The 18,392-nt window shown below is 40.3% G+C and overlaps 1 protein-coding gene across 2 annotated transcripts in view; it reads left to right on the forward strand.

Moving 5' to 3' along the window:
- LOC127580687 (cryptochrome-1-like) overlaps nucleotides 1–18,392 on the forward strand; it is a 46,928-nt gene that overhangs the window by 9,308 nt on the left and 19,228 nt on the right. The window contains exons 3-8 of one of the 2 annotated variants that reach the window (XM_052034441.1): nucleotides 2,861–3,003; nucleotides 3,900–4,084; nucleotides 4,750–4,838; nucleotides 5,083–5,223; nucleotides 6,797–7,108; nucleotides 9,787–9,938. In XM_052034441.1, coding sequence (XP_051890401.1) covers nucleotides 2,861–3,003; nucleotides 3,900–4,084; nucleotides 4,750–4,838; nucleotides 5,083–5,223; nucleotides 6,797–7,108; nucleotides 9,787–9,938 — 1,022 coding nt within the window. Of the gene's footprint in view, nucleotides 1–2,860; nucleotides 3,004–3,899; nucleotides 4,085–4,746; nucleotides 4,839–5,082; nucleotides 5,224–6,796; nucleotides 7,109–9,786; nucleotides 9,939–18,392 lie in introns of both variants that reach the window. The other variant, XM_052034440.1, reaches the window with a different exon arrangement.

An 18,392-nucleotide genomic window follows, 5' to 3' on the forward strand; every position in this document is an offset into this window, starting at 1 on the left:
GGAGTATTTGTCTTTTCCAGACAAAATGTGTTTAGCCAGAGAGACGATATAAGACCTCATGGCAACATCCCTCATCTAGGCATGGCCACCTTTTACAACGTTATCTTAGCAAGAGATTGCAAGGATGTACTTGAAGGAGAGTGATGATTTGTTGGATTGACCACCACCTAATCCGCTCTGCCTTTCCATCAATCTGGCATCAAAACAATGTCAACAACAAACGCTATGGCAAGAAGATCAAAGTTTCTCAAGACCCGTTAAAAGGTACACCTTCTAAGACGTCACCTCACAGAAAACTTGCTGGCTCCCAGCCAATGGGAGCTGCATAGAATCTGCCATTATTAGAGGAGCCTCTTTGTTGGTTTGTTGAGAATGGCCAGAAGATTTGGGAGGTAATCAACTGCAAATGCAAGGCATACCAGGATTGGAAGCTCCATGTCTCACAGCAAAAGAAACAGCTCACCAGGAACCTGAGGGCTGACGTCCACCATAAAACTTCAAAGGACTCCTTAACCATGACTGTCCTCATAAGTATGCTTTACTCCATCCCACAGCCAATGACCTTGTCCACCTCTGGCCACAAAAAAGTTGTAAAGGCCAAATTCCAACTAAATGAACTAGGTCTATAGAGAGAACTGTATCCTTACTGAAGTTCTAAAACTTGGCATTGAGGAACTTCAGTCACAATTCATATCTTCTCTTTCACCTGGGGAGATGAGGACATGCGAAGGGACTTCAAAGATGCCATAATCTTCAAGAAGACAAATTCAACTCTGGGAACAGAGGAGTCCCTCTGCAGTTTGCCGTGGGAAAGAACTAGAAACAGACTTTTCATGAATAGACATCAAGATTTTTCCCCACCTCCTTTTACCTTTTATATTTTTACTGCCCTAATCTATGTTAGGATGCTGGTCCTCTCCAGTCCACAGTTGCCTGACTTATGTACAGCCTGTATGTGTAAATGAGTGTTTGGGACACCAGTGGGATGGGTTTGCTGGCTGCTGTGGGGCTGCAAGTATCTTCTACTGTGTGGGAACTCAGTTCACGGCTGCATTTCTGACTTGCAAACTGTTTGGATTACGAACTGTTCTCGCAAACGGAACCCTGTGGTAACCCTGGGAGAACCTGTAGTTCAATTCCCTCATTTTCTTTGCCATATAATTCTTGTATACCATTTCCGTGCAGGTTTGTCCCACTAATATCAGCCTAAGAAATACACCCAGAAGCTTTATGACCCTTGATGTTATTGAATCTAACCAGTCGTGCAGTATTCTCTTTAATCAAATCTGCCATACACCACCATCTTCCTTTCCTTTCTTATCTTTCCTAAGCACCTTGTATCTGGGAATACTTAGAAATCAGTCCTGTCCTATTTTGAGCTAATTCCCTATAATTACCACAACATAATCCAGGGCTATTTTGAGCCTGCAGCTCATCCATCTTATTTACTAGGTTTCATGTCTTTACACGCGTGCACAATAAAGCTCTTAGTTCTCCTTGTACTCTTAATGTGATCCCATTTAATGCCGTACTATTTCTTACTCTATCTTGTGTCTGCTTATCCAATCCTTTGAGCACATTGTTTTTCTTAGCTAATGCTCCATCCTGATTTCCATCCTCATGCTAAATTAACTCAAACATCCCTTTTCCATGCTATCCAGCATTTCATTTACAAACCCTATTCCCTGCTAGAGCACTGGTCACAGCTTTTCTGTGGCACATCGTGACCTGCTTGTGCACTTGTTCCAGAACCAGTTTCAATCCCCACAAATGTAAAGTCCTCCTGCATCGTCCCTTCAGTTGCATATTTCTCAGTATTACCCTTCTGTTCTTGCTAGTAAGTGGCACCGGTAGTATGTTGAAGATTGCTACCATTTGTCCTGATTTTTCAATTTTTCTGGCTCTAGAACTTCTCCAGTTGTCCTCATTCTTCATGCATTATGGTCTTGGGTAGTTTCCTGCATCAAAGAGGTAACCTATCATTTGGAATCGCATTTATGGGCCGCAGAAATACTTTTACAACCCTTGCCGCAGCTCATCTACGCTTAACTATTGATCACTGTTACAAGTTTTCCAAAGCCTCAAAGTCAATTATGTCTGGATTAAAGATCAATGTTGACAGCTACAATTCAATGATATTATACCCAGTGCCTTACTAATTGGCATATCACTAGCCATTATCATGACATCTGCTCATACCAGGAATGGAATTTCTGGATGTTTGCCTTCCTTACAGACATGGAGCATAACTCATTTGATTTCTCCTGACATCTGCTGGATCAAGTCACCCTGCAACTGCCTTCTTCCGTAACTTGAAATGAAACTCTATTTTGGTATATGTCCAAACTGACCACTGAAACATTAGTTTAAGCTGGGGTACCCAGAATTGTCATTCCTACCTTGTCTTTCACCCTCTGCTTAAAGTAGCTTGTTACCAATTCAAGCAAAACTAATGTGCATTTTTTTTGCATAAATTGTTCCAATCTTTCAAAAGGTAAACTAAAATCTATTGAAGCAAAATCAACAAATGAAAGCTATTCAGTATTTTATGGTCGGTAGCTGACAATTGTGATTGAATTTTCTCATCTTGGCTCAACCAACTGCAGAGACAGAGACATTAAATGAAAATATTCAAGTAATTTTGAATAGGTTTCTAATTCTAGTTTTTAAATGTGTTGGTTTTTTTGCTAGTCACCAGGTCAAGAATTGAACCAGCACTTGCAAGTTGATAAGCTTCAAAAATAATGATGCACTTAAGGAAGTTAATGGTTAAAGTCTGGAGATTAATTTTCAAGAACTTTTATTTTTGATTTTATTATTCACTTTGAGCTCATTACCCTTTCAAATTGTAATCTAACAGGAATGGAATATTAATCGTTTAACATTTGAGTATGATTCTGAGCCATTTGGCAAGGAGCGAGATGCAGCCATCAAGAAGCTGGCTAGTGAAGCTGGAGTGGAGGTCATTGTCAAGATTTCACACACATTGTATGATTTGGATAAGTATGTACAATTAAATATTTAAACTACCTTAGGTATAGAGAATTAAATGATATTGTAAACTTAAAACTGAACAAAATAAGAGTAGAATAAATGGAATGCAAGCAAAATTTCTGCTTAGATTTTAAAGATCTTATTTTCAATTGAACTTTAAAAGCAGGTTACATGTTAAAATGAACGGCCTTTCAAGCATACAATGAGAGCTGGAGAAATTTTATTTGCGAGGAAGAATGAGTGATTGGGGAGTTGTTGGCAACCCCAAAACAAAGTCCTAATTTAAAGGGGGAATTGGATGCCCTGTTCAATACTGCTGGATGTCTTTATTTTTGTTTTAAATTTTCCCAGACCAAGCAACCAGCCTTTGAAAATGACTTCTGGACTGGTCCAGAATTAAAGAGCTTGGGGATGCTTTTCCACACCCCTTCCTTCTCCCCCCAACTCCCTGGCTATCACCCAGCCCCCAGGGTCACCTCATTTGTAGTCAATTCTCCTCTCACCTCTAATAATAAAAATTGAAACTTGTCTTGCAGCAATTCTTCTGGAAGTTGCTAGTTAGAATTCTTTACCGGTGGGGCAAAACCAGCCTCTCCAACAAGCTATCCCTTATTTTTATTTCTAAATGGTATGGATTTAGTTGATTAAAGAATGCCAATAGTCATGGAGGTAACTGTACCAAAGATGTTGCCATCTCATGGCAAGGGTGTCTTAGTCCATGTCAAGCAGAACCACTACTCTGTATATTTCTTCGCATTTTAATGCTGAAATGCTTAAGCCTGAGTTTTCATACACCAGAAACTTGCCGTGAATTTCAAGTTAAGTATTGACAAATCAAGCAAAGTTAACAGAGGCCAAATTTTTAAAATTTTATTTGCTCACTTCATGTTATCCTTTTCTTGCAGAATAATTGAGTTGAATGATGGACAACCCCCATTAACATATAAACGATTCCAGACACTGATAAGTCAAATGGATCCTCCAGAGCCACCAGTGGAAACAATTGATCAAGGAAGTCTTGGAAAATGTACAATATTGGTGCTCGATGATCACAATGAAAAATATGGAGTCCCATCGCTGGAGGAACTTGGTATGTCTGACATGCAACTGCATTATGTAGTTGAGAGTGATCTTTTTGCTTTCTATCAATCACATCTAACAAAAGTTCATGTAACCTGGTTCAGTAATATTCTTTTGATATCTACATTGGCCCAGAGGAATAGTTCTTTCATGAATAGGGTTGTCTTTAATAGAAACTAAAATTGGGTGACGTGTCAAAAAAGCAGCCAATCTAATTCCACCTGATTTCTTGCTGAAAGATTTAGGTTAAATTATACCTCAACACATTTACTTGATCTTGAATCTGTTATTATCTACCATTGGCCTTTCCATTTGTTGTAGGAGGTCAGTGTTTGTTTCTGGGAAGTGGGCAATTTGTTTGGTCTCTGCACTCTGCGATCTATTCTTATAGCTGTTGATTTTTGAGTCACTGAACCCTAATTATATTAATTATTTTCTTTAATTGTAAGGGAAAAAAGAGCATGTTTAAATCTCTATTGAAGCTAGAAACACAGCAAAAAGAAGTGGTTGTATGGTAACCTTGGCCAATGGAAGACTTTGGTAGTTATTGAGATCAGCCAACAATAAGCAAGGTTTTTGAAGCATTATAATCCTAAAGTGAAGCTTTAATCATATTAATTTAACTATGAATATGTGACTAAATATTAATTGACCACTTGACATTTGTCTTAGCAGGTTTTGATACAGAAGGTCTAAATCCAGCTGTGTGGCCAGGTGGAGAAACTGAGGCTCTAACTCGACTTGAAAGGCATTTAGAAAGGAAGGCAAGCAACTTTTTTTTCTAAATTGTTATACTGAATTTTTCACGATTGGGAAAAGTACTTGGCTTAGTCAGTAGTTTTGGAACGATCACAGTGAACAATGTCGAGACTTCTAAGGGGACTGGGTGAAGTTTGAATAGTTTGTGTCTTGAGTGCCCAGTAATGATACAGGAGGAGGCTGGAATTTGGTAAAATAAATATTTGAACTTTAATATGACGATGTTTTCACTACCTGTTTCTCATGCAGGCTTGGGTAGCAAGCTTTGAGAGGCCCAGAATGAATGCCTTTTCACTGCTGGCAAGTCCTACAGGGCTCAGTCCTTATCTTCGATTTGGTTGTCTGTCCTGTCGGCTCTTCTATTTCAAGCTAACAGATTTGTATAAAAAGGTAAGTTAAGGTTGCATCTTGTGATAAGTTTATTTGTAGTAGGGGCTGTCCCTGTCAATTTGAGGTCGTGGTATACCAGTGACATTCAAGTATAATCCTTCCCTGAATCTCTAAGAACCACACTGAAAAATTACTTGAGTAAGGCTGTTGTGTGGGTGTGGTCATACGTAATGTTCTCATTCTAAAGCAGATTGACGCAATATAAAAAGAAATTATACAACTAGCTATTTTAATGCTTTGATTATGGAAGTAAAGTTTTCATCCAGTCCAAGTACTTTGATTAGTTTTGGGTATGAACGTGACCCAAGATGGATTTTTTTTAATGTATTGGATTTTTTTGGCTGCATCAAATGCACTACCTGAGTTGAGTACAAAGGTAAAAGTCAAAAAGTTGACAGTATTAAGGCATTGCATAATTTAAAGATTGCAAACTTGACTCATGTTTTTTTCCCTATTCCCTCATTGATACTTAGGAAGAATGCAGTGGTGAGACCAGCTTTCAAACATTTGCCAGTAATGTTCCCACCTTGAAATGAACAAGTGTGCAAGAATGGCTAGCAAGTCAACTTTTGATTTGGTTATTCATGTTATCTTTCTAATGTAGAATGTCAGAGTTTATCAGGTTATTTTTGTTTGAGGAAATGTTGCAATTTCATGTGCATGTTTTAGATTTGTTGCTTCTCTTAATGCAGAGTGATATCTAAGCAGGATATTTCTTCCACTATGCCCAAGCTTGCTCTAAAGAACGCCTATGATTATTCCCACTCCCCTACACTTTTCAACGGTTCTGTGCCTTGTTTCCCCTTTTCAAGTATTTATCTAATTCCCTTTAAAAGTTTACAGTTGAATCTATTTCCCTCACCCTTCCAGACCACAACAGCTTTCTGCGTGTTTTTTTTTTGTTTCACATGTTCCTTTACCATTGCCATAAATCTCTGTCTTTGGTTACTGACCATTTGGCCACTGGAGGTGGTTTCTCAAGAAGGCAGCATCCATCATTAAGAACCCTCACCATCTGGGACATTCCCTTGTCACATCAGGGAGGAGCTACAGGAGCCTGAAGACCCACACTCAGCATTTCAGGAACAGCTCTTCCCTTCCGCCATCAGATTTCTGAACAGTCCATGAACACTACCTAGTTATCCCTCTTTTGGTCTATTTACTTATTTTTGTAACTTATAGTCTTGCACTACTGCTGCCGAAAACATACGTCAGTGATAATAAATCTAATTCTGATTACTGAGAGCTCTGTATTTTGCACCTATTGCATTTTTGATTTTGCTCTATAACTGCCCTCATTAATCTGCTGCTCAGAATACTTCAGAATATCCACACAGCAACCCTGACCTCGCCATATTGGAGATATTGCCCTTGTCCTTCCATCCCTCCCTGCTACGTAAAACTAACTTGTTTTCTCTCTTTCCTGGTTCTGATGGAGGGTCTTCAACCTATGTTTCTCTTTCCACAGATGCTGCCCGACGTGCTGAGGTTTTCCATTGTTACCGATTTTTATTCCTACTTTGTTAATGTTGTTAAGAAATAATTCAATAGTTGCTTCTGCTTTTTCTTTCAGGTGAAGAAGAATGGTTCACCAGCACTCTCTCTCTATGGCCAGCTTCTGTGGCGTGAGTTTTTCTACACGGCAGCAACAAATAACCCAAACTTTGATAAGATGGAGGGAAATCCAATCTGCATGCGTATACCTTGGGATAAGAATCCAGTCTCTCTAGCTAAGTGGGCAGAAGGAAAAACTGGCTATCCATGGATTGATGCTATTATGACACAGCTACGTCAGGAAGGTTGGATCCATCACCTGGCTCGACATGCTGTGGCATGCTTCCTAACACGAGGGGATCTCTGGATCAGTTGGGAGGAAGGAATGAAGGTAGTGGAAGAAGTTTAATTATTGTTTGGGGAATAAATGTTGTTTTAAACTATTCAGCAATATAATGGACAATGGTACTGTAATTATTTTTATGCAAGTGCAATAATTACACATTTAAGGTAACAGCATAAGACTGAAGAATTCATTGTCACATTTTCAAAGATTTAGCAGCTAAGTTTTTGTATTGAATTCTGAAGCATTTGCCCCCCACCCCCCCACCACCACCTTTATTTTTTGAACCTTTCTTTCACTCTGCCTGCATAAGTTTTGAAACATGAGGACTCTTATCTCATACAATAAGCTGTAGTGATATCAGTTTTAACAATCTGTCTCCTTAACCACAATCTATAAAGTCATTCAAATGGAAAAACTTATGGCCATTTCGGATTGCCTTGCAGTGAGTTTATCACTTGCCTTCCACAAATTTGTTCCTTTGAGGCTGTACTCTCCAGGAAAACAGCTGAACTGTTTAAGACTAGGTCAGACACACTGCCATCTAAAGCCGATGATTTCGGTGATGAGGGTATTTGTAAGTTGTGCTTGATCACATGGTTTGTAACACCTAACACTTATATTGAGAGTAGATGGTGAAGTAGTAATTATGGAGATTGGATTTTGACTGCTTTTAATTGATCTTGTCACATTGTCAGGTAATTGCCAAAGATATACTACAACAGCTTGGCCAGACGTATACTTGGTTCTGGCACCTCTCTTCAGCACTGCAGCCAAAATCTTTTAGTCTTGGCCACTTTTTGATGTCACATGGAGATGGGTCATCCACTCGGCACTTTTTGCCGAAGGTGATTACAAACTCTTCAGTTGTGATTTTTCTACTCTGGTGCTGGACTGCACCATTATGAATAGGGACATTTTTGGAGCTTTTTTCCTGGTAGCTGATTAATTGTCCATCACCATTCATCACTGGATCTGGAAGGGACTCCAAGGTTTGATCTAATCTGTTGCAGGATCACTTGGCTATCTATTAAAAGTTGCTTTTGCTGTTCTAGCACATGTCCAATGTTGTAGCTTTGCCAGATTGGAACCTAGTTTTAAGTGCACCTGGCGCTTCTCCTGGTATGCTCTTCTACACTCAAATCACAATTGGTCCTCTGGGTTGATGTTAACTGGGACTGAAGGATATGCCAGGTTCAAGGTTGCAAACAATGGCAAAATTTCTGCTGTTGGAGGCTTGCAATGCCTCATGAATTCTCTGTTTTGAATTGCTAAATTTATTGAGTGTTAACACATTGACAGTGCTACACATTACAATGGAGGGTGCCCTCACTCTGGAGACAGGATTTTGTATCCTCGAACTGAAGAGGTTAGTTCGCATACTGTCAAGAACATTTTTTAAATCAGATTTCAGTTGATGAAATTGTAGCTTTATCACCAATGCCAGTCTGGTAGTCATGTCCTTCAGGGCACAGTGTGTTGCTCCTGAGTCATTCTTTCCGTTGAATGTTGATGTTCTCCAGCCAGAGTATACTCTGTGCCTTTGCTGCTCTGAGCTTTCAATTGTTGATCAATATAGTGAAGTAACAATTTGTCACCAGCTGGAGAGTTTTTCTTAAAATTCATCCAATGGAGTGAATTTTATGGAGATGGTCATTGCTTGGTATTGCTATGGCATGCATGTTACTTTCCACTTATCAGCCCATCCCTGAATGCTATAAAGGTCCTCCTGCAAGCATGGGTTATGGGCAGTTATGGAAAGAAACAGCATTTATTTTTTTGCCCATCCCTAATTGCTGCTCGGAAAGTTGTGGTGAGTCACCTTGAACCACTATAGTTGTTCTAATGAAGGTGCTTCCACAGTGCTCTTGGGTAGGGAGCTGTGGGATGTAGATGCAGCAAAAATGAAGGAATGATAAAATATCTTCAGATCAGAATGGTATAACTTTGTAAGGAGCCTGGATGTTTTTATGTTCCTATGCATCTGTTGTCCTTCACGGAGGTAGAGGTTGAGGGTTTGAGAGGTGCTTTTGGAATAAACTGGGCTGTTTATTCCAACTGCGCTGTTTCTTAATATCGTGAGGTGAATGTAATTAGTTGAGGATTAACTTCTGTAATGGGGGGTCTTGGGAAGCAGAAATGGATCATCTGCCTGGCATACCTACGTACAATAATACAAAGTATTAAGGATAAAATTTAATTCACAGCTGGAAAATACAGGTTACTAAGAGATGGTCAAGATGGACTTTAAGGGAAAATAGTTTCTGATAAATCTGGATTTTTTTTAACTAACAGGATTGAAGAAGGTAGAATAGTAGGTGTATTGACTTAAATTCATACAGCAGATTTACTGGACAATGGGAAGCGTGACAGTGGTAACTCTACTACAGTGAACTGGACAACGGGTTCCTCTCTAAATAGAAGGAATGTACTTCTCAGCAATTTGAAGTGCTGATGTCTTATGAATCTAAAGTATTAATTCTGAATCTCTCTCCACAGATGCTGCAGGGTATTTCCAGCATTTTCTGTTGTTAAATACATTTGAGTTCCTAGGGTTTGTATTAGGACTGTTGCCATGCTTGTATTTAAAGGGAAAGGTCATTGACCTGAGACACTAATTGCTTCTTTCAGGACACATGCTACCTGATATTTCCAGAAGTTTCTGATTTTTTTTTTAATTCCTACCTAGCTCCCAGTCTAAACATTTTTCCAATACTTTGCTGCAGGTGTTTGAGGAGCTGCTTTTGGATGCAGACTGGAGTGTGAATGCTGGCAGCTGGATGTGGCTGTCCTGTAGCTCCTTCTTCCAACAATTTTTTCATTGCTATTGCCCAGTTGGCTTTGGACGCAGAACAGACCCCAATGGAGACTATGTAAGGTATGTGCCTGGCTGCTTTTGATATATGGTAAAGGAAGGTGGGGTTTGTACTTAGTTTTTGAATTGTTGGGGAAATTATGGGTAACACTGGAGCTATCAGAAATCTGAATACACATTCTTGGAAGCCAGATTTTTCTTGAATGCTTGCCTTTCAAAATTTAAGTTCATAATTAAGAATTATTTACAGTTGAGGTATATATTGCAAGCTCAGGAAAACTGACTGCACAATTTCAAGGCAGTATAAATGGCTGGAATTGTTAATACAAAGAAGAATATTAAAATATATAGCTCACAGCAGTTAAATACTATAGATGTAGAGATTGACTAAAATTATTATTACGCAATTTCTCTCTTGGAAATGTCATTTGAGATGCTGCTCTGAATTGTATCATTTACAAGTTGACCAGATGGTCAAGTAATCTGGTAGGCAATGTGGAAGTGACTAAAAAGAATCTTAAAATGAACTGTTTATTTCCAGAGGTTAAGTTGGCTGTCGATGGTGCCAGTGCCAGTCATTCTCTGCCTGTGCCAGATTGTTAAAAATGATTCGAAGTGCAAATCAAATTGAGAAATTTGGGATCAATTTCTCCAACTAACATGGCATTGGTATATAAAAAAAATACATTAAACAAGGTACACATCCTATACATTACCAGACCAGACTACCTGGCAATTAGAGCCTTTGCTGCCTCGACTGCTCAGATTCTTCTAAGTGAGGTGTGCAAAGTTCCTCCACTGTTCAGTAGGGAAGTGGTCTTAGACTGAAAATTTATACTCCTGAAAGCTGCAGTTCTGTAGTACACAGCCTTCTGGATCAGAAACATTTGAGGTGCTACCAACTTCTAGACTATCCAAAGGTTTGAAATTCATGATCTACTGATGTTATCAATGTTCCTTGCTCTTAACACCTGTTCTTGTATTCCAACTCATACCTTAAAACTCTGCCAAACTTCTTAGACCGAATTTCTTTGTCTGAATAAATCCTCTATTGCTAAACATCTCTATTCCTTCTTTTTGAACCCTTAAATTCTTATGTTCAAGTAACTTATTCCATGGTTGGCTAACTTGTCTCACCAATTCACTTCCATCTGGTTTCTGATGAATTTCATGAATTTTATTTGCACTTTCCCTCTGCTGTGCCTGTGTAATTATTTTAAGGCAGAGGAAGAAACTTGCATTTCGTTGCTTCTACCCCAGACTGGAGTACCATTTAAGTATTTCTTCGTGTGGTAATAGTATATGCAGAAGAATCATGTTGCTGTACTTTAATAGCAAATTACTCATTTTTATCATTATTCCTGTATCTTCTATCTTAATATTGCTTTGTGTCCTGAATTCACATTCATACTATTTTTACAATGTGTTTTATGAAACTTTTTTCCTGAATTTGTATTACTGTCTTACCATATTGTAGTAAATTGAATGAATAGATAAATTTGACCTTTTTATGCCCAACTTTAAACAATCCTTGTATCTGCACTATGTTTCATATCTTATTAACAACATAACAGCCCATTTGACAGGCAGGCATTCACAACCAACCACGCATTCACTCTCCACCATTGACACACCCACCCACTCGCTCTCACTCTACCACTGATGCACAGTAGCTGCAGTTTGTACTGTCTACAGCATGCGCTGCAGCAACTTGCCAAGACTCTTTAGACAGCACCTTCCAAACCCACCACCTCTACCAGCTAAAAGGACAAGGGCAGCAAAAGCCTGGGAAACACCACCACCCGGAAGTTGCCCTCCTGACTTGAAAATATATTGTTGTTCCTTCCCTCTCACTGGGACAAAATCCTGGAACTCTAACTGCATTGTGGGTATACCCACACTTCAAGGACTGCAGCAGTTCAAGAAGGCAGCTCCCCACCACCTTCTCGAGGGCATCTGGGGATGGGCAATTTAAATACTGGCTCAGCCTGCAAACCACACAACCATTGAATTAATATATTATCTTAAAAAAACAAAATAATGCAAAATATGATGGCATAAATTGGGAGAATGAGAAGAGTTTTTATGTAACTTTTAGTTCTGATTTATTTTGCCTTGTGTTTTAATAAAATTAATACGTTTCAACAATGAATAAATGTGTCACTGCATTTGGCATTTTTTTTCAAAAAAAAAACTTGCTTCACTGTTAAGGTAAATGAAAAAACAAATTTTGTCACAGGCTATGATGCATAAACAGGCCCAAAGTAATTAGCACGTCATAACTTAATGCAAGGAAAGCCATGTAGTTAACCCGGCTTCCCATCATCTCTCTCCAAAGACACTAACAGTATAGGTGAGGTATTTGATGCAGCAGCACGTGAGTAGGGTTTAATGTCCCTTGGTAGCTTCAAGTCTGTGGCTGGTACACATGCATGATCAATCAGAATATCTTTACTTCCAACCGGCAGAGACTAGCACGTGTACTGCCATGCCTTGTTAACCAAATTGGCACTAAAATAGCTCCAGCCATTTAATCATGATTAAACCTTTTCTTCCTATTTGTCTGAATGATTCCAATCTCATACAGCCTTAATAGGGCCCTTGAGCCATTCTGGGGAAACTGATTGTGGGAGCAAAATAAGTCAAGAAATTGTGCCTTGCGTCGCCAAGCTCTGATCCCCACAGGCAGTGTCTCCAGACTGAGCTTATGGGGTAATTTCATTGCTGTGAGGACACCAGTGAAAAGCAGGGATTCATGGCACAGTTGTTTGGGGGGGGGGGGGGGTTGCGAGCATGGGTTTGAATCTGGCTTCTTGCACCCAGGTTCTTGACATAACAGTGGAAAGAGCAGGGGTTTGCACCATGTTCCTGGGACAGCAGTAATGCTGTAATGACCCTCTTATTGCTGAAGTCTCTTGTTCCTGGGACCACATCCCGAGCATTAAGTGAAGTTCCACTATACCATGTGGGGACTTTACCACAACTCCCTCCACTGCTTTGTCCCTTGCTGTTCCTAACCTACACCCACAATCTACAGTTTTTTTTTAAAATGCAAGAAAACTAATGCAGGTTCCACTGGGGCAAAGCAGAGATCCTTGCTTTCCATACCTTTAAAATGTTCTCTAATAGGACAACCCCACTCCTTTCCATTCTGCTCATCTCTTCTAAATGTTTAATATCCTGGAATCACATTTCATTCTATTTTACATGTTATGAATGCTGTATGTATTTGAATAACAGGTCTTCAGATTTGTGTTTTTAGCACTTTTTCCTGCTCTGACTCATTGAGAGTATATGCATAATGTTTGCATGCTTTATCTCCTCCCAACTGCCCACTTCACTATCTACCTTACTTCTAAATTTTTCCTATTCAAATCTTCACACTCATTATTTAATTTAAAGCCTTAACCACAGCCCTGGTTGGTCAATGTGCTAGAATACTCGTCTGAGCCCAATTTAAGTGAAGCTCATCCCAACAGAACAGCTCCCTCTTTCTCTAGATCTGGTACCAGTGCTCCATGAATTGGAACCCATTTCTCCCACAGCAATCTTTGAACCATTCTCTCAGCTACCTGACCTTATTGACCCTGTGCTAATTTGCACGTGGCTCATGCAATTATCCAAATATTGGTACCTTTTGTGGTCCTGCTTTTTAATTTGGACTCTAGTTATTCATGTCCCTTCAAAAGAGCCTCCTCCTTTGTCCTATCTATTTTCAAGGATCCGCTGTGGTGTACAATGTGATATAAGAAATGAAAGTATGTATAGGTGATGTAGCAATTCAATCTTCAGTAAGATCATGGTGGATCCTGTATCTCATTTACTTTCCCATCTGATTCCCATGTCCCTCGAATTCCTTGGTGTCCAATGTATTCAACAACTCAATATCCACTGGCCTCTGGGATAGAGAATTCCCAAGATTTGCAACTCTCTAAACAAAGAAATTCCTCTTCCTTTCAGTCTGAATCGCTGACACCTTGACCTGAGGCTACACTGCCTAGTTCTAGATTCCACAATAATAAAGAACAGCCCTTCTGTATTCACCCTGCCAATGAGATCATCTGAACTCCAATGAATGGAAGACACTTACTTAATCTCTCATTGTAAGGCAAACCTCCTCATCCCACCAAGGAAAGCTGTGTTTAGGTATGCAGACCAAAAGCGCACAGTACTGCAGGTGTGGAATTGCAGACTTTACCAAGTACACACATTACCCTACTTCATCTTGTATTAAACTCCATTAAACTTGGTTTCCTGAATTGCTGGTATGAGTTAGCTTTCTATGTATCATAAACCAGCATAACAAGATCCCTCTGCACCAATATTTACTTGTATCTTTGAGGATCTGTGATTTCACCATGTCTTCAGGGTTTTCTCCATTCTGGAGAACTGCCAGAATAAACATTTGCCTTTGCACTCAGTTAATGAAAAGTATTTAACAATATGTGCAGCTGGGATGATTGCAGTTCTGGCATGCCTTTCAGTATTTAAAGCACTGACTTGTTAAGATCATGTTCAGAAACATGTTCACAGGGTTCCTACCATCTCCCAAGGCCTTATCCTTATCAAGTTTTTTTTTCTCCATTAAGGTGAAAGGTGGGCCTTACATTCATTTCTGTGCATTTTCCAACAAGTCTATGAATAGTTTGTTGGCTATTTGAAAGCCCCTTACTATGTAAGAATGCTTGCTGTTGAACCTCGTTCAGTTACATCCACTACTTAGTGAGAATTTTGATTTTGGATCAAAGTTTTGCTTTAATGGTGTAAAACTGGGGATAGTAGAGATCCAGGCAATTTGCAGATTCATGTATGCAGGTCATTAAGGTGTAGTTAGACAAAAAAGAAAGGTTAGAGTCCTCGAAGACAGAAGATTCATTACATCCATTCAAAACTTTGGTTGGATCACATCAGGGATACAGTGTCCATTTCTGAGTTTCAGGTATCAGGATATTTTCCCTTGATAAGGGGTGTACCATGGAGCCAGAACTCCAAGAGTTGGATTACGTGGAGAGGTTGAATATATATTTTTTATTGGTATTGGTTTATTATTGTCACTTGTACCGAGGTACAGTGAAAAATTTCTTACAAATTGATCTTACAGGTCAATTCATTACACAGTGCAGTTACATCAAGTTAGTACAGAGTACATTGGTGTAGTACAGGTAAAAAAAATAACAGTACAGAGTAAAGTGTCACAGCTACAGAGAAAGTGCAGTGCAATAAGGTGCAAGGTCACAACAAGGTAGGTCATGAGGTCATAGTCCATCTCATTGTATAGGGGAACTGTTCAATAGTCTATCACAGTGGGGTAGAAGCTGTCTTTAACTCTGGTGGTATGTGCCCTCAGGCACCTGTACCTTCTACTCGATGGAAGAGTAGAGAAGAGAGAATGTCCTGGATGGGTGGGGTCTTTGATTATGTTAGCTGCTTCAAGACAACGAGAGGTAAAGACAGAGTCCGAGGAAGGGAGACTGGTGTCCATGATGCGCTGGGCTGTGTCCACAACTCTCTGCAGCTTCTTGTGGTCTTGGGCAGAGCAGTTGCCGTACCAAGCCATGATACATCCTGATAGGATACTAAGTTCATATAACCAATGATATAAAATGTTAAGTAGTGACTTGATTGAGGTTTTGATTGATAAGAGAGGAGTCTTACTGTGCCAGTGCAGAGTCTAAGACAAGGAGACATGTTCTTGCAAACAGAACCAAAACACTTGGAAAAAGTTTTACAATTTGAGTGTGGAATTTGAGAAAGCAGGAAACTCTACAAATAAACCCGTGGAATGAAATTTTGGTAGCCTAAGCTATTGAGGGATATGGAATTGAGGCCAGAGAGGGGAGTCTGGATCCTGAAGGTGGAACAGGCTTGAGTGGCTGATTTACCTCCTCCTGTTCTAACTTCTCTGTATTAAAGAGACATTGTTCAAGAGTTCCCCCCAATGGTCAAGTGAGTAAGTGCACTGGAGACTTATGAAGATCATCTAGATTCCAGCATCTGCAGTCCTTTGTTTCTCTGAAGATCAAATTTAGTTTGTACTGATCTCAAGGTGACAATATATATTCAGAAACATAAAATGCTGGAAATACTCACGTCATGCAGCATTTGTCAAAAGAGAAACCTAGCTAATGTTTCAGGTCCAGAGAAAGCCGATTAGTTTTTATCTGCAGGGGGGTTGGGGAAGGGCAGATTGGACAAAGACCATCTCTGAAAGATGAGGTTAGGGTTGCTCTGGGAAAAAGCCATAAATGAAGTTACCTGGTTGAGAGACTAATGAGTAACAATGTCTTCATGAGGGAGTGAATTGTTGATGAGTGGAATGAGAGAATTGGGGATCAGTGGAGAACAGGCTGCTTTCTTCATTCCCTGACCACCTACCAGACAGTTTTAATGGTCTTTAGAGATTTACAAGGACTTGTTTAACAGGTCCTGAAGAGGGAAACTTGCTAGATTTACTAACTAAAACTTAATCCTGTTTTACAGGAGTTCCCAACCGCCTTCTGATGTGTGAATCCATTTTAAACAGTTTTGTGGGCCACCACATTGTTGCTACTTAATATTTGCATGGTGTTATTTGCAAGATTTAGTCTGTAAGAACAACAAAATGAAATAAGCAGGTACTATTAATAACTAAATGAATTGACAGAGCAGGAACACAAGGGATAAGAGTGAGAGTGATTTGCAGCTGCACTGCCTCAGATAGCTCACCTTGGCTACATTTCCCTGCTTTAACTGCATTTCCTTTATCTCTGACTCACTTGATCCTGGGACCAATTCCCTGTTTTACCTCCATCTCTCTGAGCCCAGGATTTAAAGCATAAACTTTGTTATTCTTTTCACTATGATAGGACCTAGTTACCCAAGGAACTGCATATTAATATTACATGCACATGGAGTTTGCAGCCTAGGTTCATCCACACGGACCTCTCCCTTCACCTCCTGCTTTGTAAGCATCGGCCCTCTCTAGTTTTATACCATGGTCTGCAATTTGGGTTACTTGTCACCTGCTGGTGTCCATGTGTCTGTGCACTGGGACACTTCAATATGTATGAGTCGTGTTCTGCTGTGCTTCAAGTTTTATGATATCATTTTGGAGTGTGCCAGTGTTAGAGTGGGGAGCTGAGGCTTTGGCTCAAGAGGCTTCAGGAAGAAGAGGTGGAGGCTCAGGAGTTGGCGACCTGGAGTGAGAGCAGGAGAATTGGAAAGAAGAGCGTCTCCTTGCTTATGAGTTTCACTTGCAGGAGCTTAAGAGAAGTCAGCTAATTGTTAATTAATAGGTGATTGGCTAATTATCAGCAGCTAATGAAAAGAATTTAGGGTCAAGCAGACCGGCCATTTTGGGGCAGCCATTATGAGAGGGGCTGCTGTCTAGTCAAAGTGCTGCTGTTTGTCCAAGTGTGGGCTTTGGTGAATACCAGGCTTCAGTAAGGAGGGCGAGCAACACTAGGGTGAGGGTAGGTTCTTATTCTTTTTTTTCTGTCTTTATTTTCCCTCAAAGCTTTTTAGTCATGGCAGGTGAGCTCAGACCCATGTCATGCTCCTCCTGCGCAATGTGGGAAATCAGGGAGGCTGCCAGTGTTCTTGATGACTACGTGTGCAGGAAGTCTGTCCAGCTGTATCTCCTGACAGACCACATGATGGCACTGGAGCTGTGCATGGATTCACTTTGGAGCATCCATGATGCTGAGAATGTTGTGGATAGCATTTAGCGAGTTGGTCACACCACAGTTTAAAGGCCTAGGGAAAGATGGGAAATGGGTGACCAACAGGCAAAGCAGTAGCGGGAAGGTAGAATAATCCCTGCGGTCATCTTCCTCCAAAACAGATAGACCACTTTGGATACTGTTGGGGGAGATGGCTCCTCAAGGGAAAGCAGCAGTAGCCAGGATCATGGTGCAGGAAAAAGAGTGGCAGAGCTACAGTGGTAGGGCATTCCATGGTAAGGGGAATAGAAACAAGCTTCTGTGGCCACAAACAGGACTCCCAATTTGTGTGTTGCTTCCCAGGTGCAAGGGTCAGGGATGTCTCAGAGCAGCTACAGGGCATTCTGGAAGGGGAGGGTGAACAGCCAGTTGTCGTGGTGCATGTAGTACCAACGATATAAGAAAAAAGCAGGATGAGGTCCTACAAGCTGAATTTAGGGAGCTAGTAGATGGATTAAAAAGTAGGACCTCAAAGGTAATAATTTCAGGATTACTACCTGTGCCACGTGCTAGTCAGAGTAGGAGTAGCAGCATAGTTAGGATGAATATGTGGCTTCAGCAGTGGTGCAGGAGGGTTTTAGGTTCTTGGGGCATTGGAACCGGTTTTGCGGGAGGTGGGACCAATACAAACTGGACGGTCTACACCTGGGCAGGACCGGGATCCATGTCCTAGGGGGATTGTTTGCAAGTGCTGTTGGGGAGGGTTTAAACTAATATGGCAGGGGGATGGGAATCCATGCAGAAAGACAGGGAAGCAAAGCAGAGACTAGAAGAAAAGTTAGAAAAGAGAAGAGTAAGAGTGGAGTACAGAAAAGTC

The sequence above is a fragment of the Pristis pectinata genome, chromosome 20, assembly GCF_009764475.1.
Source record: "Pristis pectinata isolate sPriPec2 chromosome 20, sPriPec2.1.pri, whole genome shotgun sequence".
NCBI lineage: Eukaryota > Metazoa > Chordata > Chondrichthyes > Rhinopristiformes > Pristidae > Pristis > Pristis pectinata.